This window comes from Schistocerca americana, chromosome 3 (genome assembly GCF_021461395.2).
Source record: "Schistocerca americana isolate TAMUIC-IGC-003095 chromosome 3, iqSchAmer2.1, whole genome shotgun sequence".
Lineage (NCBI taxonomy): Eukaryota > Metazoa > Arthropoda > Insecta > Orthoptera > Acrididae > Schistocerca > Schistocerca americana.
Genome location: NC_060121.1, coordinates 258,234,602 through 258,259,531, shown reverse-complemented (window position 1 = coordinate 258,259,531; position 24,930 = coordinate 258,234,602). Strand labels below are relative to the sequence as shown.

At 41.9% G+C, this 24,930-nt stretch overlaps 1 protein-coding gene across 1 annotated transcript in view; it reads right to left on the bottom strand.

Annotated features, from left to right (window-relative positions):
* LOC124607419 (vigilin) overlaps window positions 1-19,309 on the bottom strand; it is an 89,651-nt gene extending 70,342 nt beyond the window's left edge. Inside the window, exons 1-4 of the mRNA XM_047139745.1 lie at window positions 19,235-19,309; window positions 18,674-18,876; window positions 13,932-14,147; window positions 10,236-10,442 (exon numbers count right to left, since the gene is read on the bottom strand). Coding sequence (XP_046995701.1) covers window positions 10,236-10,442; window positions 13,932-14,147; window positions 18,674-18,835 — 585 coding nt within the window. The 5' untranslated portion in view covers window positions 18,836-18,876; window positions 19,235-19,309. The remainder of the gene's footprint in view (window positions 1-10,235; window positions 10,443-13,931; window positions 14,148-18,673; window positions 18,877-19,234) is intronic.
* Between the last annotated feature and the right edge of the window lie 5,621 nt (window positions 19,310-24,930).

The window sequence follows — 24,930 nt, the reverse complement described above, 5'->3', positions numbered from 1 at the left end:
CATCTGTCATTTGTAGCCGAATCAATTTACAAAATGACACTGAATGGACAATGAACAATTTAGTGGGATTTTTTTCTTTTTCAATGTTTTGAAATTGGAACTTCAATTATAACAACCCTGTGGTTTCATCTAAACTACTTCTATAGAGGAACACCTGGTATATTTGACAAAAAAAAGATACTTCAGCTGTCATGGATATTTCAATGAGCACATTGTTACACAGTTTTGTAACTGCGTATTTCACTCCTTTCTGTGCCAAAGTTAGACTCACTACAAGGACGTGCAGAAGATTTTTCCTTTTAGTATTGCAGATGATTGTTGACAGTAAAATTTAATTAGTGAATAAATTTACTGTGAGGCTGTGGTAAATATTTCCATTTACTTAAGAGAGAAACCAGCAAGATGTATGTGTGTGATACCCGTACACAATTCTAATTACTTTCTTTTGCACAAAAATATTTTTGGCTATGAGGAGTTATCTTAACAGTACTATCCCATTCGACAAAAATGAATGAAAATATGTAAAATACTTTAACTTCCCCAAATTTGGAATTTATTCTAGTGGCAAAAAGTAGCTGACCCTTAACATGTTAGAAGGTCCACTCTGTACTACAGTCGGTCATCAACTTGTACATCCACGAACCTTTCTGCCCTATGTAATATTATTTGTTGGTGCACTATGTGAATATAAAGCAGAATATTTTTGGCAGTGAATTTTTTCTTAAGTCTAATGCTAGCCAGAGAAGATAAAACCGGGTAACTTCAATAAAAATATCATTCATTATTTTCCTTATCCATGTCTGTTTCCAGCTTGACATCAATGCTGATATTATTTACAAAACAGATTAATTCTGTCTCCTGATGCAAGTAAAAAGGTAGTTAGTTAAAAAAAACAGCAAGAACAGTAAAGGGGGCGACGATCAAGCACTGCACGATCTCCAATTGCTATTTCTCCCCATTATAGTGTTTCTCTAACACTTTAGTGTCACTTTCTGGATCTTGTTTCTTCAACAGGACTAAACTAGACATACGAACCACGTAACCTACAAAGATTTAATTTCTCTATTAGAATATTATAATTGGCACCATCAAATGCCTTTGTTTAGTTGCAGATGATCCCAACTGGCAATATTTTACCATTTAAGAAATTTATGTGCTCAGCCAGAGTATAAACAGCTGCCTCAGTAGAAAAGTTCTCCTATAATCCAAACCATAATGGGATCAATACCCCGTTACAACACAGATGGGTGACAACTCTTTCATGCGTGATCTGCTCAAAAATCTTTGAAAATGATGTAAGGGATGAGACAAGCTGGTAGTTACAGACACCATAGTCAGTTCTCTAATTCAGAGGCCTAACAATGCTACATTTAACGTGTAAAGTTGCACCCTAAGTTAACAAATACAATAACAAAAATTCTTGGATTGAGCAATACATAAAACACGGGAAAGGCAAACGGTCAACTATTGTAGATGAATGTGTGGTGTACAGAAACATATAACAGGAAACATCATTCACACTAACTTTGAACTGTTGCTCTTTTTCTAGCACAAATATGAACATTCACACACACAACCAGACAGACATCAAAACTAACACTTATGTGGCCACTCGAAGACTGGTTATTGAAAGCAGCTGCCTAAGCTGAAGGAAGCAGGCAGGTGGTAGGCAATGACTCACTTTTAACCTGACTTCATCCTTCCCCAGTGAGTCCAATATCACTGCTACTCATAACCTGAAAAATAGTCCAGACCTTATCAGCCTTCCCACAAACAAAGCCTCCACCACAGTTGTCTTTAACTACAGTGACTATGTGTCTGAAGGTCTCTGACAACTTTCCAACAACTCTACATGCATAACTTACCATCATGATCTTATATAAGGTCTCCAACATCACCTCAAACAGTTTCTGAAGGATTTAGGTACACAGAACCCGATACCTGAAACCATCTCCCTCCTTACGCCAGCAACCCCCCATGCTCCTACCTTTTATCTACTCCCCAAACTCTAGAACCCAACCCCCACGTCTCCCTACTGGTCATCCCATTTTGGTTGGGTACAATGCTGCCACAGAGCAAACCTCTGCCTTTGTTGAGCAACATCTCCTAAATATTGTTTGTGATCCTCATCCTACATTCACGACACTGCTCGCTTCTTTTACCTCCTCTCCACAGTTACTGCTCCATTACCACCAGACTCCTTGTTGGTCACTTTGGCTGCGACATCCTTTGACATCAACATCCCTTAGGCCCACAGTGTGGCCATGGGACACTACTTTCCCAACATTGTCTTGATACCAAACTTACCACCTGCTTCCTAAACCTCTTAGGCAATCACATCCTAACTCAAGTGTTTCCACTTTAAAAGGCCAAATCTATAAACAAATCCATGGCACTGCTATGCAAACTTATTTATGGACCAAAATTTATTCACCGACTGCAAATAATTTGAAGTCACCTGTATAAGTGTCATGTGGAAATTTGTGCTAGACTGGAATTCTAACCTCGACTTCCTGTTTAACCACTTTGGCTACCTGTGCACACTCCCCGACCTGACCCAAACTTCCACGTCACATAATTTACATCCTTGAGCCACAGTCCATGCTTGTAAACAGTATTAATTGTATTCCCACACCAAGGATAACAAAGCTACAAGAGATCAAGACCGATATTATCATCGTATGCCCGGTTGGTTGGTTTGTCGGGGTTGAAAGGATCAGACAACAAAGGCCATCGGTCCCTTTCTCCATGATCATGAAAAACCCACAAGGAACGAAAACAAGCAACAGAGATGACAAGGGACGACACAGAACAAGACAGAGACAAAGACCAAAAAAGAGGAATTAAAAAACACACAGAGTGTTACAGTGGTTGGCCGACCATGGAAACAAAAGGAAAAGCCAACCACCAAGACGCACACTAAAAACCCAATCTAAAACCGTAGGCCAAAGGCCAAATGTAACACACAAAAGAAAAAACCCTCAGATTGAGTGATAAAAGCCCCCTGCTCGAATAAAGTGCAAAACTAAGCCTGCCATGGCAGCGTCATCTGTTAAAGTGCAGGGAGCGTATCAGGCAGTGCAAACACCTGCCTCAGCGCAGTTAAAAGCGGACAGTTCAACAAAATGTGGACCACTGTCAATACTGAACCACAGTGACAGAGAGGTGGGTCCTCACGGCGCAATAAATAACTGTGCGCCATACAGAAGAGGCCAATGTGCAACCGGCAGAGTACAACAGAGTCCTTGCGAGAGGCCCACAAGGAGGAGCACCATACACCAGTAGTCTCCTTTAACGACCTGAAGTTTGTGCATGGTGCGCCATTTATCCCTCCAGGTACTCACCAGACGAGAGTGAGGAAAACACTGAGAGCTCGTAAACCGCTCAGGGAGTCACTACAGATAACGAAGGATTCACTTGAGCAGGAGCGGAAATACTCTAGGGCGCGAGAGACGGCGATAAGCTCTGCGGTGAAATCATTGCAGCCAGCTGACAATGAGCGTTGTTCAGAATGATCCTCAAGAGTAATAGCATAACCAACTTTACCGGCAACCATTGAATCGTCGGTATAGGCCACAGCAGAGCCATGAAATGCGGCAAGGATGGAAAGAAAGCGGCGGCAGAGGGCATCAGGAGGGACTGAGTCTTTCGAACCCTGGGCCAAATCCAGTTGAAAGCATGGGCGGGGCACACACCACAGGGGTATACGGATATGGGCCTGGAAAAGAGGTGCGAGAGGGAAAAACTCAAGCCCAGAGACAAGAGCCCGGACGCGAATGGTGATCGTACACCCTGACCAGGGCAGTCATTCTGGAAGATGGGTGACCGAGTTGGCGAACAGGAGATGGTAATTGGGATGCCTGGGCAAGCTACAAACATGTGCTGGATAAGCGGCCAATAGATGTAGGCACTGGATCCGCAATCCACAAGTATGCCGTTTACAGGGTTTATGTGGAAAGCTCCAGTTGCGGGTCGGATCCCGCAGTGAAGTATGGGATCAAGCAACCGCAACGCGGAAGGCGATACCGAACCGTAAGCCAGGCTCCCATAATCAAGGTGGGACTGAATTAATGCCCAATACAGCCGTAGAAGGGTACACCGATTGGCACCCCAGCTGGTGTGACTCTGGCAACGAAGAGCGTTATGATGGCACCAGCACATTTGTTTAAGCTGCCGAATATGAGGGAGCCAAGTCAACTGGGCATCATAAAGCAAGCCCAAAAACTGATGCGTCTCCACCACAGCAAGAGATTCGCCATCAAGATAAAGCTGTGGCTCAGGGTGAACAGTGCGACGCCAGCAGAAATGCATGACGCAGGTCTTGGTGGCGAGAATTGTAAGCTGTGCATGATGGCCCAGGACTGCGCCCTGTGGATAGCACCCTATAGCTGCCGTTCAGCAACAGCAATGCCAGTGGAGCTAAAGTGCTGGCAAAAGTCATCAGCATACAAAGAAGCCAATACGGATGTTCCCACAGCTACAGCTAACCCACCGATAGCAACTAAAAAGAGGCAGACACTCGAGACAGAGCATTGCAGGACCCCATTCACCTGGACTCAGGAGGAACTATGGGAGGGACCAACTTGCATGTAGAAGGAACGAAGCAACAGAAAGTTTTGAAGAAATATCGGGAGTGGGCCCCTAAGACACCACCCATGAGGTGTGGTGAGGATGTGATGTCACCATGTGGTACCGTATGCCTTCCGCATGTTAAAAAAGACTGCAACCAGATGCTGACGGTGAGCAAATGCCTTACAGATGGCACACTCCAGGCAGACCAGATTATCGGTGGTAGAGCCGCCTTTACAGAATCCACCCGGAGATGGAGCCAGAAGGCCCCGAGACTCAAGTAACCAACTCAACCTCCGGCTCACCATGCGTTCGAGCAACTTGCACAGAATGCTGGTGAGGCTAATGGGCCGGCAACTGTCCACCTCCAGCGAGTCCTTGCCAGGTTTCAACACATGGATGATGATACTTTCCCACCAGTGCAATTGGAATTTACCCTTAACCCAGATACAGCTGAAATGGTCTACGAGGTGTCACTAGCAGTTCACCGAGAGGTGTTTGAGCATCTGATAGTGGATGTGATCCGGCCCTGGAGCCATATCAGGGCAAGCAGCTAGGGCACTTTGGAATTCCTACTCACTGAATGGAGCATTGTATGATTCGGGATGGCGGGTATGTAAGGAAAGGCTCCAATGTTCCAACCGCTCTTTCTGGGAGGAGGAGGAGGAGGTCAGCAGGTAACTCGTAGATGCGGAACTCTGAGCATAATGCTCCGCTAAGAGTTCTGCAATCATGTCGGAGTCAGTACAGACTACTCCATTCAGGGAAAGCCCAGGTACACTGACAGGGGTCCGATAGCCATAGAGTCGCCTAATCTTGGCCCAATCCTGCAATTGAGAGGTACAGATGTCAATGGTGGAGACATACCTTTCCCAGCACTCCTGCTTCCACTGGCAAATAAGGTGTCGGGCTCAGGCATGGAGCCATTTAAAGGCAATGAGGTGTTCCAGTAATGGTTGCCACTTATGACGCTGGAGGGCCCGCCTGCGATCTCTAATCGCCTCAGCGATCTCCAGTGACCACCAAGGCACAGTTCTCCACCAAGGGGTTCCAGAAGAAAAGGGAATTTTAGATTCTGCTGCAGAAACAATGCCGGTGGTGATCGTGTGAACCACCACATCAATGGGGTCATGAGAAAGAGGCTCAATAGTGGCAATGGAGGGGGGAGGGTTGCTTCCGAAGTAGGTGGTGCAGGAGCAACAGAGAGGGAAATGCCCCACACCATCAAGGGGGCAGGTGTAATCTTAACAGCTCTGAGTGCTGACTGTAATAGGTGCAACAGATGGGGCTACAACTGCTCTTGTAGCGGCGCCGTATGAAGTGGTCATAGCCACAGGATGTAGGCGCTCATATTCTCTCTTAGTGTAGGTCAGTCAGTCCAGGGTCTTATATTCCATGATTTTCCTCTCTTTCTGTAAAATCCTGCAGTCCGGTGAGCAAGTGAATTATGCTCTCCGCAGTTGACACAGATGGGAGGCAGGGCACAGGGAGTATTGGGATGTGAAGGCCGTCCACAACCCCCAACAGATGATTCTACAAATACAGCGGGAAGACATATGGCCAACTTCCAGCACTTAAGGCATCGCATCAGGGGAGGGATATACGGCTTTACATCACAGCGGTAGACATGACCTTGACCTTCTCAGGTAATGTGTCACCCTTGAAGGAAAAAATGAAGGCACCAGTAGCAACCTGATATTCACTCAGACCCCGGTGGACGCGCCGGCTGAAATGGACACATCACCACTCTAAATTGGCACGCAGCTTGTTGTCACATTGCAAAAGAAGATCCCTGTGAAATATGGTACCCTGGACCATATTTAATCTCTTATGGGATGTAATAGAAACAGAAACATTCCCCAGCTTGTCGGAGGTGAGTAGTGCCCGTGACTGTGCAGAGGATGCTGTTTTAATGAAGACCGACCCTGACTGCATTTTGGACAAGCCCTCCACCTCCCCAAACTGAGGCTTCGTTGACATGAATGATTCCCAATCGACTCGCGTACAGACAAGGTACCGGGGCGAATAAGTATCACTGCCATCCTTAGCCTTTCACCCCTCCCAAGATGCAGCCAGGGAGGGGAACTATTTGGGGTCATACTTCTCCGCATTTAAGTGAGCCCTCTAACACTTTGAGACTGCTGGCAGCTGGCCACCAGCAAGAGATGATGTACCACAATTTATTGCTGGTCATCTGCCCTGATGCCACCCACAGGTCCCACCCAGGCTCAGCAAGGGCCACCTGGCAGGATGGCCATTGTCAGGAGTCCTGATGCCCCAGGGAGATAGGCATCTACTCCTTGGTGTATGTGGGGAGATGACAGCGCAGGCATTAGCAGAGCAATCCCTGTGTTGTCATGGGGCTACAACCAGGAGGGTACATGGCAGCCCCACCACAACAGACTGGCTACTGTGCCAGATATCAGGTGAAAAGAAGTCTATGGTCGTTGTCTCTGCAGAAGACAACACTGCATAGTGCACGGCGGAAACTGCACCCAGGAATGTATCCTTGCCCAAGAGAGGGAGAACAAGCGGGACTGCAATGAAACGATGAGAAAGGGGGCTAAAGATCTCAAAGCACTATGGACACGATGCACCATGTAAGGCTCCCATCCCCAAATGGCTCGCTCTTATAGGGAACCATCACATAAAGGCCAAAACATATGAGACTCCTTTTAGTCACCTCTTACGACAGGAAGAAATACGGAGGGCCTACTCTTATCCCCGGACACGCAGTGGGGCATCATATGCCCATCTAGGTTCGTAATACTTACTTCTATTTTTGACAATCCACAGTTGTACAAAATAATCTGAGTCACTACAGAGAGCGTGCACAGATGGACGAAGCGGTTAAGACGACCAGTTGCAATAAGTGGGAAATCCAGATCTGAGTCCCAATACGGCACAAATTTTCATATCACTAACAGGTATGACATCCATACCTAGTACAGTTAGAACTAGTCTTTGCAGCCAGCAAATAAAATTTGAATTATTTTATATATAGCTGTGGATTGTCAGCAAGGTCTGTTCTTTCAGACATGCAAGCAATTATTTATGTGCCATCCATAGGAATCCAGTCAAGACTGAAACCCTTTGTCTGGCTAGGCTTCACTAAGAAGAATTTCATGGACTGGGCTGATGATAATGACAACTTCTGCTCTTTCCTTCATAAACCCAAAACCAACTTCCAAATCAGCTTCACCTGGATCTTCTCAACTCATCGAGTCACCTTCCTAGATGTAAATGTCTCAGATGGCCCCATAAATACGTCCGTCCACAACAAGTGTACCAACCACTAAAGTACCTCTATTTTGACAGCTGTCACCAATTCCATACCAAAAATGTGTCTTTCTTACAATCTCGCCATCCATACTCACCGTACCTGCAGTGGAAAGCAGGAGCTGTCAAAACACACTGATAACCTGACCAGAGCCTTTAGAAACTGACTGTATCATATCCAGCTCACCCAAAACAGATCTCCTGTGGCATCACTTCCTCTGAGACCAGTAAACCTGTTAACCAGCTACTGACTAGCACTCCTATGATCAAGTATCAGCTTGTCCTTGTGAAGCTCAACCACAAGGCTTCAATTAACTATCATCGCGCCCTGAGATGATGCATATCCTACCCAAATTCCTATTAACACACTCAAAGTAGTATTCCACCACCCACACAATCAATCCTTGTCCATTCATACTTCATTTCTACCCCCAATCCCGCACTGCATGGGTTATTCCCCTACAGTCGGACCAGCTGCAGTATCTGCCCCTATACACCCACCCACCACCTACTACCACAGTACAGTCACAGGCATTTCCTGCCCAATAAAAGGCACGACCATGTATGAAAGTAGCTATTTTATAAGTCAGATAAATACTGCAATTACAGTACAGCATTCTACATGAGCACAACAAGTAACTGTCTATTCACATGAATGGCCACCACCCAACTATGACAAAATAAACTTAACTATCCAGTCACTGAACATACTGCCCAGTGCAATACAAGTCAACAACTGCTTCACTACACGCGCCATTTGGCTACTCCCTTCCAGCACCTATTGTGGTGTCCTGCCCCCATTCTCTTATAGGATACCTAAAGGGTGCTGCTTTCTCAGATAGCTATACAGCAATTCAAGCAAATCACATTAATAGTTTTTATTTCAATAAAGTAGATTGACAAAACTTGACTTTGGATTTACAACGAGTTGTTGCACACAATGGGCGACATGCAAATAATCAATGTCCTTCGATGTATACAATGTTCACGCCAATTATCACCCAAGGTCATATGGATCACTAATCACGGCTGTTCTAGTGTGTGGTTCCTAATCCGGGTCTGATAGTATGTGTCTTCCACTGTCCAGCCATGGCTGGCAGAAGCTGTGCTTATATTCTCTTCATATAGAAGCCACTCCTGTCGTGATGCGGTTCTAGTCAGCATACTATTGGCTGACGTTATCTCTCAGCCTTCTCTGCAGTTACGTTCCTTATCTTCATGCCGGCACTTGTCGTTATGCTGGAACACTTATTTCTCTGAATTGTGAATGGGAATTGTCTCTCCAGCATATCCTGCTTTCTCACAATCGCCACTGCCTCTTCTTTTTTTCCTTTCTCTCCTGTCCACACAACTCCTAACCTGTCCAGATTGTGGACTATCTCCCCCTCCCCTCTCAGCTTTCTCTCCCCCCACCCCACAAATGTCTCCCCCCCCCCTCTCCACTTCTGTTTCACTTCTCTCTCCTTTTCTCCTCTTTCCCCTACCCCTCACTATATCCTTTTGCTCTACCCTCTATACTCCTTTCATCTTGTTGTGGAGCCATCTGTCCAAAGACCTGACTCTTTCCTACTACCCCCACTTTGCTTCCTTCCCTACCCCTCCATCAGCTCGGGCAACTGTTTTCAATGAACAATTATCAATAATCAGTCTCTATGTGACCACAGAAGTGTTCATCTGTGTGTGTACTTTTTCTAGAAAAAGAGCAAGAGCTGGAAAGCTAGAGTGAATGCTGTTTCCTGTTCTCTACTCCCCATTTTGGTTCACTATAATTGAGTAGTTGCCTTTCCTCTATTTTATGTATTTAACAATGTACTGTGTACGTGACTGAGAACAATAACTATTACAGAGCCACAATTTTTAGTGTCTTAACACTAAAAGTTGTGGCTCTGGAGATATCAAGAACTCCATAAGAACTTTAGTTTTACATTGGTAATGATTTCCCTTTCTTCAGATAGGAATAAGAGATCATTTTTCATTTGATTAAGTTTTATGTATTGCTTCTTCATATCTAATTTCAAACAGTAATTATAATGAATATTTGTTAAACAGCAACTATATTTTATAATGTTTCCATTCTCTTTGACAGACACAGTGTCACCTATGTTTTCTTTCCCTGTCTCCTTTTTAACAATATCCCATATTTATCTGAATATATGTAGCTTAATCTGGAGAATTTCATAAACAACCTCTGTTCTAACAGACCAATGCTAAGTCAGCACCATAACAGGAATACAATTTAAAAACCTGACAAACAGACATACAAAGAAAAGCCGCATCTCAAAAAAAGCAAAGAAAACTGAATACAATAGGATGATAAATGAAAGAATATATTTACTTAAAGTACTTTCAGATTACTGCATTTCACAAAACACTTTAGTGGCAATTACCTGCTCATCAGATGTGACCTTTATTTCATGCACAGCTTTCTCAATTCCTTCCTTTGTTCCTGTTATAGTAATTCTGTCAGAAGGATCATTCATATTTGGAACAGATATCTTAGTTGCTGTATTCTTCTCCAAATCTCTCAACTTTAAATAGTTCTTTCCCAGAATGAAACGATGGTGTTCTTTCGGTATGGCAATGTTCACAGTTGCCTGAAAATATTCCAATCAATGTAAGGATGCAGTGAATTATTCACAAGACAACATATTTCATAGGAAAATGAGATGAAAAACTGTATAACATTTTCACCTGATATGTGGTTTTCAGTTAGAAATATATTTACGTGTGTTTGATCAAGATACAAGTAGTCTTGCTGAAGCAATCACCAGAGCATTTCCCTGAAGCAATTTAAAAAGAAACGCAAAGCCCTATATCCATCATTTATGGAATCTCTTGTTTTGAATTACTTTTAGGAGCAAATTTGCTATAATATTTTGTTTACTTACATTCATCAGATGTTACTGAATTTGCACTCATAATGAATTCAACATATTGGGGGTCACACACTTTTATAGTGGAAGAAACTTAATTTATGTCAGAATATTCTTTTAGTTTCACACATTTTTTCTTTGTTATAAGTACCTTATTTGATCGTTAGTAGAAACGGTGGCAGTTGCTTGAATATGAACTGTGGAACGAACAAATTAGGCCTGTTTAAAAAATCCCGGAACTTTGTCCACAAAATTTATCTACACTTACCTTTCACTTATTGTGCATTGTCTCTTTCGAAATACTCTCTTCCACTATTGATACACTGACCCAACACTGTTTTCACTTCTGGAGGAAGTCTTGGTATGCCTCTTACAGGATCGCATGAAGCGCCGTCTGTGAATTTTCTTTTATCTAGTCTATCATTGCAAATCTTTGTACTTTCAACAGGGTTATCAAATTTGGAAATAAAAAGAAGACCGCAGGTGCCAGGTCTGGAGAGTACGGAGGACAAGCCAGCACAGTGATTTCGTTTTTTGTGCAATAGTCACACACGAACAGGGACGAATGTGCAAGTGTGTTAGCATGTTACAATTTCAGTTACAATCTCCTGCAATCTCTCAGACAGCCAGTCTTCAACTGGCACACACTATTTCGTTGGCATTCCTGGCACGAGCATTGTTTGTAGACATCGAATGGCGTCCTGAATAAGGGTCACCTTTAATTTCTATCTTGTCATTTTTAAACAGTGTGAGCTATTCATAACACTGAGTATGGCTTACGCACTCATCTCTTCGTGTGTGTCTGTATAAGTTTTCTTGAGTTTCATGCAAAATTTAATGAATGATGCGTTGCCCCTCCAGCTCTGCCACGTACAAATTTGCAAATTGTGCAACAGCTTTCTACTCAATAACTAACAGACACACTACTTTGAAACTTCCAGCAGTTACACATTAAACACAGGTATGTGCGGAGATTCCAACTGCATGCTGCGTGAAATTATGAATGTTCTGGCACTTTTTGAAGAGACCTCTTAATTTCAGTTGAAGCAAATGGTTTCACTGGGAGGGGATGGAGAAGGGAGAGCAAGGGGGGTCATTATTCTCTTTGAACTGCAAAATATGTTGCATGAACAAATTAATATAGAAGCAAGAAAGCAAGCTCTATGCTCTTCGGGCACATTTGGAAAAAGCCAAGAGAACGAGGGAGAGCGGGAGGGAGGGAGTGGTGAGTGGGGGTGGGGGCAGTCGAGAACTGGCTGTTGGTAGAAAACATTTTGATAGTATTGCTGCATGTACCAGAATCACGTTCCAGCTGCCAAAGTTGTGCGAAGAGGATCCTCAAGATGATATAGTAGCTGGAAATGTTTGGCAGACTATGCTAGGAATATCACTGAAGAACAAGGATTACTGCTGCTATGTAGCAGTCATGGTAGATGTATGGGCTCTCAATTACAGAAGACTTTAGGGAAAGAATATCAGCTCCATGCCATTTTCGAGATAAGTGTCTGGCTGGTTCAGGTGGCTGAGGTATTAGAGCTTTACAGTAACAATTTCACGTAAGATGATCAGATAGTGGTATAGGGTGGGCCAAGGAACAGTTTGAATAGGGACAGGGCATACGACATGGATAGTGACCTAAGCAAAGTAACTTCCAAAAACGTTAGCATGACTGAGCTGTTCCAGAGGCAGGATCAGCCTCATCTTGACTGAGCTGTATAGGAAGTCAATGTGGAGCTGGAACTGCTGACTGCTGACTAGGCACACATTGTGCTGGTGCCTGAGGGAACTATTGAGAGAGAGTGTTACACCAGGCAAGGCCTGTTGCCTGGCACCTTAACAGAACTGGGGAAAGGAAGTTGGTGGAATTAATTAGTAAAAGTCGAAGGATGCCACACATGGTGCAATACTTATTGTCATGGGTAGGAGGACAATGCCTTTTTTTCAAGTCAGTCATGACATCAGGCTCCCCTCCCTTAACTATGTCACAACCAGCTTAGAGATTTTTTCACACATGCACATAAGGTAAAATGTACCCAGAGAGAGAGAGAGAGAGAGAGAGAGAGAGAGAGAGAGAGAGAGAGAGAGAGAACAGAAATTTGCTCCAAATTATCTATTCTTCAGCAAAATATGTACATATTAAACATGAAGTACACATCTTAAAGCTGAAGTACAGTCTTTGAATAGCACAGTGGAATGCATTACAGAGCACTTGTGCAGAGACACAAAAATAGAGCATATAGTACTACCACCACACAAAAGTTTAAGATGTTACTGTAGAACAATATTAAATGGTGGGGATGGTGTATTTATATCAGAGATAGTACATATTTTAAAGATCTGGTTACAATTTGCATTGATAAACATTTTGAATCGGCACCCGCTGAACTAAGAAGTTAGACAGCCACGAGAAGTTAATTATGTTGTGCGCGAAGCTCTCGCCTAATGGTAATGCAGACACTTTCTTAACTAATAAACTGAAAAAAAAAAAAAAAGAAATCTCAGCCTCCAAAACCAACATTATACTACGTGGGGCATAAATATTAACACAGCTAGTGAGGGTGAAATTAATAATAACTTACTAAACATTTAACACACTTTCGCATGGCACAAATTGTAAACAATGCTACGAGGATATGAAGGATTTTAGCATGAGTCTCGGAAAACGCACTTTTGTAAGATATTGGCCTCTCTAATGATTACTGTCAACGATAAAACTGATGACAGGCTTGTTGAAACACACAGAACTGCAGGCATACAGAAGACCATTCTCAGAATGTAAAACACGGAAGCAAATCAAACCTGGGTTGAACCATGTATGGAAAGCAATACAGACACTAAGTTGTGAAGAAAGTCAAACAAATATAGATAAAGTTTAAGTCTCTATTCTAAAGGTGAGCTTAGACAGCCTACAGACCAGTATAGGAAACTACTGGCCAGTTTCACTGTCAGCACCTTCAATTTCAGGTATATCATAAGCATAATTCAACAACATATTAAGAGTGTTTCATTTACTGCAAAGGGTTCACATGAAAATCAATGGTTTAATACAGACAGCAAATTATCATCTATGCCTCAAGACCCATTAACAACATGAACACAAGTGTGTATCATCATTTAATTATAAACTGCACAAGTGATACAAATGAATTTCAATAGTTGGGACTCCAATTCACCAAAATTTCAGAACATAGTATGTAATTTTTAATTTACCTGTGTTTGGAAATTTGTTAAAATCCTTCTTCGAGCATCCAACACAGAATTTTGTTTTCCTGTTACTAAGAAGGTCAAGGATTGATCTTTGGATGAAGATATTTCGATATGAGCTCCTGTGTCTCGCATGATTTGCAGACATGTTCTCAATGACTCTCCTTCTCCGAACTTGTCACTGTGATCAAATTTTCGTTCTTCATATGGTACTCTGAATACCTGTAAACAAACAATCAATGTCGTTAGTGTACAAGGGGGAGAGTGCACATATAATTCAGGTGCTTGTTTTAAGTATTTCCTCGCCTTAAACTAATGGATCACAAGTATCATAACACTACTTCTGCAGTACACAATGGTTAACTAAAATCTTAGGTCATTGAAAGTAAATGGAATGCCCAGTTGTGACAAAAATTTATGAATTCTGATGTCACCCTCCTTCTTCCAATAACTTCACAGCATATATTACCCAAGTTTTGGCTTACAGTCTGCTAACAGCAGTCATCAGAAGCATCCAATTCCAGCTATCTACTTTGACCTGTAATCTAAGGGTGGCGGCAGTGTGTGAAGTCACTATGGCACAGTATTTTTGTGTTTGTAGATGTCATGTTGTTGAACCTGATGGTGTCCTCTGGCGGTGGATATTGACATGTTGAGTGTGTGTAGTACTGGGTTAATGTGAGTCTTACCACTGAGGTAATGTGGTTTGTCACAACTGTAATGCAGATTTGGTAGTGTTGGCCTTGTTTTCATTGGGTTGTTATGGTTTTTATTGTGTGTGTGTGTGTGTGTGTGTGTGTGTGTGTGTGTGTGTGTGTGTGTGTGTGTTTATAGTATTTCAGTTGTGTTGTAATTGATCTGGTGAATATGAGGGTATTTGGGTTTTCGAGTTATTGGAGTTTTGATTTCGGTGGTGTTTGTGAGTTATATAGGTGTGTAAACTTTGCAGATGTGGTTTTTTTATTAGTGGTTTGCCAGTAGGCATTGAGAGCAGTATTTGAGCTGTATAGGTCAAGGGAAATGTCCGATTCCACTTTTCATAGTTGGGGTATTGGGTTTTTGGTATCAAGGGCTCCATTGGAATTCTACTCATCAAAGGAAATGTCCAGTTCCACTTTCCAGAACTGCAGGTGTTAGTTTATTTTGTATCATAGGTTTTGTTTGCGCTAGTCAGGTTGAGTAAAGAGTTGTTGTTGTTGTGGTCTTCAGTCCTGAGACTGGTTTGATGCAGCTCTCCATGCTACTCTATCCTGTGCAAGCTTTTTCATCTCCCAGTACCTATTGCAACCTACATCCTTCTGAATCTGCTTAGTGTATTCATCTCTTGGTCTCCCTCTACGATTTTTACCCTCCACGCTGCCCTCCAATACTAAATTGGTGATCCCTTGATGCCTCAGAACATGTCCTACCAACCGATCCCTTCTTCTGGTCAAGTTGTGCCACAAACTTCTCTTCTCCCCAATCCTATTCAATACTTCCTCATTAGTTATGTGATCTACCCATCTAATCTTCAGCATTCTTCTGTAGCACCACATTTCGAAAGCTTCTATTCTCTTCTTGTCCAAACTATTTATCGTCCATGTTTCACTTCCATACATGGCTACACTCCATACAAATACTTTCAGAAATGACTTCCTGACACTTAAATCAATACTGGATGTTAACAAATTTCTCTTCTTCAGAAACGCTTTCCTTGCCATTGCCAGCCTACATTTTATATCCTCTCTACTTCGACCATCATCGGTTATTTTGCTCCCCAAATAGCAAAACTCCTTTACTACTTTAAGTGCCTCATTTCCTAATCTAATTCCCTCAGCATCACCCGACTTAATTAGACTACATTCCATTATCCTTGTTTTGCTTTTGTTGATGTTCATCTTATATCCTCCTTTCAAGACACTGTCCATTCCATTCAACTGCTCTTCCAAGTCCTTTGCTGTCTCTGACAGAATTACAATGTCATCGGCGAACCTCAAAGTTTTTATTTCTTCTCCATGAATTTTAATACCTACCCCGAATTTTTCTTTTGTTTCCTTTACTGCTTGCTCAATATACAGATTGAACAACATCGGGGAGAGGCTACAACCCTGTCTTACTCCCTTCCCAACCACTGCTTCCCTTTCATGTCCCTCGACTCTTATAACTGCCATCTGGTTTCTGTACAAATTGTAAATAGCCTTTCGCTCCCTGTATTTTACCCCTGCCACCTTCAGAATTTGAAAGAGAGTATTCCAGTCAACATTGTCAAAAGCTTTCTCTAAGTCTACAAATGCTAGAAACGTAGGTTTGCCTTTTCTTAATCTTTCTTCTAAGATAAGTCGTAAGGTCAGTATTGCCTCACGTGTTCCAGTGTTTCTACGGAATCCAAACTGATCTTCCCCGAGGTTGGCTTCTACTAGTTTTTCCATTCGTCTGTAAAGAATTCGTGTTAGTATTTTGCAGCTGTGGCTTATTAAACTGATTGTTCGGTAATTTTCACATCTGTCAACACCTGCTTTCTTTGGGATTGGAATTATTATATTCTTCTTGAAGTCTGAGGGTATTTCGCCTGTTTCATACATCTTGCTCACCAGATGGTAGAGTTTTGTCAGGACTGGCTCTCCCACGGCCGTCAGTAGTTCCAATGGAATATTGTCTACTCCGGGGGCCTTGTTTCGACTCAGGTCTTTCAGTGCTCTGTCAAACTCTTCACGCAGTATCGTATCTCCCATTTCATCTTCATCTACATCCTCTTCCATTTCCATAATATTGTCCTCAAGTACATCGCCCTTGTATAGACCCTCTATATACTCCTTCCACCTTTCTGCTTTCCCTTCTGACTCCTGATTGTTTTGCGGCTGTTGCATTGTGTCATAAGTTGAAATATTTTCAGTTTTTAAATTTGGGATGGTGTGGATTTTGTATTGTAATACATTTAGCTAGTTCCGCCCTAAACCCTCTTTCCTGTAGCTGACTCACTAGTTTTATTTTATTGTTGGAGTGAGACTTTTGCATATTTTCATTTTTGTTCACATTTGTTGCATCAGTGTCTATGACGACATTCGACATTGGTGCCATGTTGTATAAGCTGGAAGTAGGCATTTCCGCCACACTGATGACATCATGGGTCAAAGCAGACAGGTGGAATCAGATGCTTTCTTAATGCCAATAAAAGTTACGCAATGTGACCCCTCATATTTTTCATAGTTTGTATACAATATATGTGCATAACATGCCTCCAGATATTTGACACATTTGTCCACATCTGAAATATGTTCTCTGAATTTACTTTGCAATTTTAGTTTTTACAATGAAAACAGCATTAAATATGGCACGGACGTAAACAGTAGGCTATGCTTAGGTCACTTTGTTACTATAATCTTTACTTGCACATACCCAAGACAAAAACGAAGCTTACAATGTGGACTCAATTATCCACTGCATACTGCAATGACACGTTCATTTATAGCACGTTATATTTAGCAGCCTACATACAACAGCAGTATTTTAAATTTTGTGAACGTTTTTGATACTGTTTCATGTGAACAACATTCTGTTTACGTTGCACTAAGGCTCAACCCACAACCAAACCTTGCATACAGAAAATTTATTCAAATAGCCAGTAAAAATGTACATCCACGCTGTAGGAGATTCTGCAGCTGCATCTTCCAATATCTCGGAAACCTAGTCAGTACTGGTATGAGATGGCATATAATGCACAGTTGGTCATAATTTGTGCAGTTTTTCACAAAAGTCACCAGAAAATGAGGAGTATAAATATGGAAACTTCTCAATACATGGCAATAGTAAGATTCTGTGCTCAGACCAGTAATGTTTATTCTTAGTGTAAATGATTTCCCATCATTAATATAAAAGAGAAATTTACACTACAATTATACGTGCATTGGGACAAATGAGAAGCTTTACAATGAATCACTCCTAAAACTGAAAATATCTATTTTTAAGAAGCATCTGACAGGAGGGTGGGGGGCAGATATAGATGTATTGAGTAAAAAGATACAAAGACAGATTTTCCTCGTGCGCAAAATGGTAAAAGTTGTATATGCAAAATTCAGAACAGTGTACTATGGACCAGTGTTCCCACACTAAATTCATATGAGGTAGGGCACACGATAACTACTTAGAAAGAATATTTAAAATTCAGGAAAGAGCAGTGACATGTACAGCCAAAATACCATAAAGGCAAACTAAGGCAAAATTTTGTAGATTATAATATAATAACAGTATACTCACTATCTCAGAGCATTATGTCAGTGAGGGTGAATGATAAACACCTCCTACATAAATGCGTACATGACCATGCAAAAAGAGGAAACGAAAATCATACACAAGATGACAAACTGACAAGTGAAGCCTCCGGGGTTTCTCAACAAAATTCTAAAGTTAATTAAGGAAGTGAGGAAATTGAATGTATTTAAAATCGCTTAAAAGTTTATCTTAGAGAGAAATGTTTATCCAGTTTGGTATTACCTATCAGATTAAATATTAGCGGTTATATTATCACAGAAAATATGTAATAACCTCAAATGAGTCTAAAAAACGTAATCTCGTTTTCTTTACTGTACATTGGTTGTATACATAGAAAACTTTATGACACATCCTTCCCTCTCAGCTGAAAATTATCCGCTCTAGCCCATGGGGAATGAATGAACTAACAAACACACACACACACACACAAGGCAATGAATGAATGAATGAATGAATGAATGAATGAATAAAAACACACTTTGCGTGTGTTTTGATCTCACCTGAGTTACAACAGATGATCCAATCCTCATTTTATTGTTCCATTGCCCGAGCTGATTGGTGGCCGGGGACGAAGTTGCTGACTCGGGCAAGGCAGGGAAAACTTCATCGTAAGTGTAAGCTGGCTCGTACGCGGCTTCCTCCTCCATCACTGCTTGCTGCATTTGTGGGTTGTCCTGATTCGCGCCAAGTCGTTACAGTAACACTACAAATGGATGGAATCACGTAAGATGCGCGAATGTTCTGATATGCCATAATAACATTATTTACACAAATGCCTGATAACATGAGAAAATATAGTCTTTCTGTTAAAAACAACGGTGTCCGAGGTACCTCGGTCTACGATATTTAAAGTACCTTATGGAAACATTCAGCACATGCTACAACGAAAAAGAATTAAACAAACAACATAATGTAAAACATGCATCGTAATAACTTGGAGTATTACTAAATAATAGGCACAACATGTGTTGTTGCTTCTGCCAAGCGGTGCAACGGCGCATGTTTGTCAGCAGTCGACGTGTCACTATGTTCTACGATTCACTGACATGGTAACTACTTACTGTACTGTAATCCAGAAAATCCGTCCTAAATGAGCCTAAAATACATTCCCTTCTCCAGTTTGCCTTGGGGTCTACCTGAAACAATAGAAAATATAAACAAAATTAACAATCATGTGTTCAACGCGCTGTGTGTATTTCGGTAAGCAACACACCACACGCGTACCCACCGACGTCCAAGAACAAAATGAGCCACGATGAAGCGCATGCGTTATAGAGCGCAGTTGCGTAAGACAGTGATAATAGAACGAGAAGTAATGACACATTAAATATGACATAGGAAACAGCATGTAATTACAAACTGCACGTTAGTATTTAATAATTAAAATATGACTTCGAAGAATAATAAATTTCGAAGATCGAAAATACCGTGTTATTGTAAGTAAATGGTGCTCAGTTTCAGAACATCGCAAAGGATGCTGCTCGGTACAACAAAAGCCAGAAAGACTAATTTACGTTTTATCGGACAGTGCGCCCCTACTCGATTTCGTATTTCCTTTCCTATCTTTCTCGCTCTGTCGTTATTACTGCACCGAAATGAAAGTTAATTACATAAATGTGATTTTCCAGAATATGGTGTCCCTGATAGAGAAAGACAGGAAGAGTTAGTAAGACCCAAGAAAGAAAATGAAAAATTCACGAGAAGTAGACTTTCACACTTTCAGTCCGATTTTTATTAAAAGGTAAACGTGAGATCGATGTACTAAGTCTCGTGACAAAATGGCGTGTACATCTACAACAGTTCGAGACTCTACTTGAAAAACTGTTTTCAGTTGCGGCGCCGATGTAGCTACGTTGAATTTTATACGCATCTCATAACAGCGCGTAAAACTCGTACAAATAATAGCAATAATCATCTCTATAATGCGTGGAAAAAAAGTCCGACAGAATCTTTAAAAAAATGTTAGTTATTATAGAGATATGACTACTGCAAATAATAACTGCGGTACTTAGCTTTATATTTGGATAAATACATTATTAATTTATATTTCATAATGAAAGTGCACACAAAATAAGTTATTTATTCAGAATCATAGTATGTAATTCTGATGAGATTGCGAAGTATGGAAGATGCGTAACTGCGCAATCCAAGCTGACGCTCGGGGCGGTGGCTGATGGGAGCGATCACAATGTCATTCACCGTTTACAGTCACTACCGATCACTGTAGGCTTTTCTTGAGAGCAGAGCCATATGGTAACTACTGTATTATGACATCTCAACGCCAGTGAATGCAGTAGTACTATTCACGCAATCCACGCTTATATTTGGCGCGGTGGCTGATGGGAGCGATCATAAAGTCAATTACCCTTTACAGTTGTTCTCATCACCCACCGCGCCGAATGTGAGCTTGGATTGCGTGTATAGTATTACTGTACTGATTACCGATAAGATGTCATAGTACGATAGTTACTAGAAGGACTCTGATCTTAAGAAAAACCTGCAGTATATGGTAGCTGAGAAATGAAGTGCGGACTCCCGTTTGAAAGAACTCAAGTGTGAAGGTGGTCACAGGTATCCAAGGAGGTTCTTCATAGACGCCAATTTGATGTTCGTCAGGGAACACTGAAATGGAATTAAGCTTAACTCTGAAACATGTAAAACTACATTTCCAATGTAGCAAATGTCAGCCACATTGAAGAATAAATTTAAAGATTTACATGTGCAAAAAAAAAAAAAAAAATAAATAAATAAATAAATTTAATCACATTTTGATTTAAACTAAGGCACTGTTGTGATTGAGTGCACTCTCACTTACTCTGTTTTCTTGGTGACTGATATATGCACCTTGTAGTATCTTAACTTATTAGTATCCTTGTAGGATCTTTACCACATTTTTATAGATACTTTCACCGTGTAAAACAGGAACAAAACTTCATTTAAGTGATTTTACAGGAGAAATTAAAAAAGTATGTTAACATGTAAATTTCGGGTTTCAGTGATGTACCTGTAATACAAACTTTATTCAGAAATCTCCATAGCACTAAATAATGCGCTTAAAAAGCTCTCAGATGTTGATTAAAGATAGTCCTTACTGGTTCACAGTCATATATTGTTTAATAGCGCTAAGAAGATAATTCATTATGATCCTAAGTTAATCAACGTAAATACACTCCTGGAAATGGAAAAAAGAACACATTGACACCGGTGTGTCAGACCCACCATACTTGCTCCGGACACTGGGAGAGGGCTGTACAAGCAATGATCACACGCACGGCACAGCGGACACACCAGGAACCGCGGTGTTGGCCGTCGAATGGCGCTAGCTGCGCAGCATTTGTGCACCGCTGCCGTCAGTGTCAGCCAGTTTGCCGTGGCATACGGAGCTCCATCGCAGTCTTTAACACTGGTAGCATGCCGCGACAGTGTGGACGTGAACCGTATGTGCAGTTGACGGACTTTGAGCGAGGGCGTATAGTGGGCATGCGGGAGGCCGGGTGGACGTACCGCCGCATTGCTCAACACGTGGGGCGTGAGGTCTCCACAGTACACCGATGTTGTCGCCAGTGGTCGGCGGAAGGTGCACGTGCCCGTCGACCTGGGACCGGACCGCAGCGACGCACGGATGCACGCCAACACCGTAGGATCCTACGCAGTGCCGTAGGGGACCGCACCGCCACTTCCCAGCAAATTAGGGACACTGTTGCTCCTGGGGTATCGGCGAGGACCATTCGCAACCGTCTCCATGAAGCTGGGCTACGGTCCCGCACACCGTTAGGCCGCCTTCCGCTCACGCCCCAACATCGTGCAGCCCGCCTCCAGTGGTGTCGCGACAGGCGTGAATGGAGGGACGAATGGAGACGTGTCGTCTTCAGCGATGAGAGTCGCTTCTGCCTTGGTGCCAATGATGGTCGTATGCGTGTTTGGCGCCGTGCAGGTGAGCGCCACAATCAGGACTGCATGCGACCGAGGCACACAGGGCCAACACCCGGCATCATGGTGTGGGGAGCGATCTCCTACACTGGCCGTACACCACTGGTGATCGTCGAGGGGACACTGAATAGTGCACGGTACATCCAAACCGTCATCGAACCCATCGTTCTACCATTCCTAGACCGGCAAGGGAACTTGCTGTTCCAAGAGGACAATGCACGTCCACATGTATCCCGTGCCACCCAACGTGCTCTAGAAGGTGTAAGTCAACTACCCTGGCCAGCAAGATCTCCGGATCTGTCCCCCATTGAGCATGTTTGGGACTGGATGAAGCGTCGTCTCACGCGGTCTGCACGTCCAGCACGAACGCTGGTCCAACTGAGGCGCCAGGTGGAAATGGCATGGCAAGCTGTTCCACAGGACTACATCCAGCATCTCTACGATCGTCTCCATGGGAGAATAGCAGCCTGCATTGCTGCGAAAGGTGGATATACACTGTACTAGTGCCGACATTGTGCATGCTCTGTTGCTTGTGTCTATGTGCCTGTGGTTCTGTCAGTGTGATCATGTGATGTATCTGACCCCAGGAATGTGTCAATAAAGTTTCCCCTTCCTGGGACAATGAATTCACGGTGTTCTTATTTCAATTTCCAGGAGTGTATAAATATTACATTTTTGACAAACAGATTTGTCTGAGAAAATGTAGTACAAAAATTAATTTCCACATTAAAAACGTATCAATCCCGTTAAAATAAAAGCATATTATTAGAAATTAGTACAGATATTACCACCGACTGTTCACTTTCTCACTAACCTTGTCACAACCATAGCCACTGCGATCTGAATCTCCAGGTTTCTCTTCTTGAAGTGTTGTAAAATGTGTTATACGGATCCTTGATAATGCTGGCGCAGCAATGATCCTTGAACTCTTTCATTTTCTCTTCCTGAAGCTTTAATGCTCCATGGTATTTCAGTTCCAATTGGAAAACTATATAGGAATGTTGGGATTTTTTAGAAACTGGCAAACTTTTTAAATGTTTAGCATGGAAATATTTGAAACAGATGTGATTAATATCACTTCAGCCTTATTAAAGCTGTATCACCTTAAGCGATTGTACTGATTTTTTTCACCGTCAATTTTCGTATTTTCTAACCATTCCTTCTGCTTATATCGAATTCTAGGAAGCCCTCCTGGCCTCTTACAGCCATTTCATACAGCCTTTGTTTTGAAGCAGTATGAACAACTTTATACCACCCTGAAGAGTCATAGATATTAACACTTTTTACAGCCCTCTGTTTATTGGCATCGACTGAATCACACTCCATTAAAGAGTGGCAAGGCTCAAAGAAAAACTGCTGTATCACAGGAATGCTCAAGAGTTTGTACAACATGAATAAACATGGTGCTCATATTGACATTTTGGTTTTGCCCACACCAGGTCTCAGAGGACAAAACAACTGGATCACCATCTGAAATCTTCTGTGGTTCTTGAAATACACATTATGCAACTTCAATTAACCCATGTTTAGTCACACATTCATGCCACAAGTAATTTTTAGCCCTGCTTAGACCCACTCTTTTATATCATTTTCTTAGATCTTCTTTTTTCTTCTTCTCTTTAGGTGTTCTGAGTTGCGGTCTGTCTTTGTCTATTGATTTTCTTTGGAAGATTTTGAAAGTGATAGCAGTGGTCATATACATTTTTTTCTAGGTACATGACAGCTTAGGTTAAACTCTGTATTGAATATTTCTCTGTAAAGCCAATATTCTTCAGCAGTAACCTGCTTCTCTTCGCAAAGTGTCATATATAGTTCATCATTATTTATTTGTATGCGCGTATCTCCTGGTAAGAACTGTCGCACAGTGCACTGTCGGCGGTAATGTGATGGAACAGTAACAAACCATTTTATATGGTTCATTATTCTCTGATTTGCCTCCTCTGGTCGCCTTATACTGGTCCATGGCGACATCTCTTGTCAACAGTCAAAATCGTGTTGCTGCTGTCTCTTTTCTTCTGTGTATTGAACAAATGTTTCTGGTATGTTAAAATGGCTAAGGGAAAACCCTAGTCACACTTTCAGGGGAACATAATTCTTTGTCGCTCCTCCTCAAGACTGTGTACATGAAGAATGTGACATTGCTTTAAGCACTTCCTTAATAAGTTCAGGTAAACCCTGTCGGTGCTTTTTTATATCTTTCATCACCAAGAAGCCACTGAACATCCCTCTGGCTTCAGTCTCACTTTCTAGACGTTTGCAGTACTTTCTTGAACATTTGGAGCAATCCTTTTTTGCTCAAATGTGCTGTCTAGCATTTCTCTCTTAACAGGTGATGTGTATGCATTTCCCAACTACCTATTCATGTTTTTTATATTACTTCTCCACTTGTCTTTGTTCTCACTTATTTTTCGTCCCAACTCCATTTTCTCTGTGAGATTGCTGAGGTTTTTTATTATTATAATCAACATTCAGTGAATTTACTTCTTCCTGGTGCACATTCATTAACGCCTCAAAACCTTTGCCCAGATAAACTGAAGAATCAGACTGAATAGCTGATTTGCTGGTGAATGGGGGCTTATGCAATTTATCTCCTCTGTGACATTGTCTGGAAAGAAGACAATTATACAGTATTATTGATGTTATTGACTTATCTAGCAACTCTGAATTTCACACAGTTCCACTGGATTATGAAACTCATAATATGCAATAATTGTGACCAAATCTACTGTTTTTCCCAAAGACAAATGTGGCCATAATTCTACCTAAATGCAGTTCTCTTTCAGTACACAGGACAATAGTGCATAAGTGCAGGAAAACGATATTATGC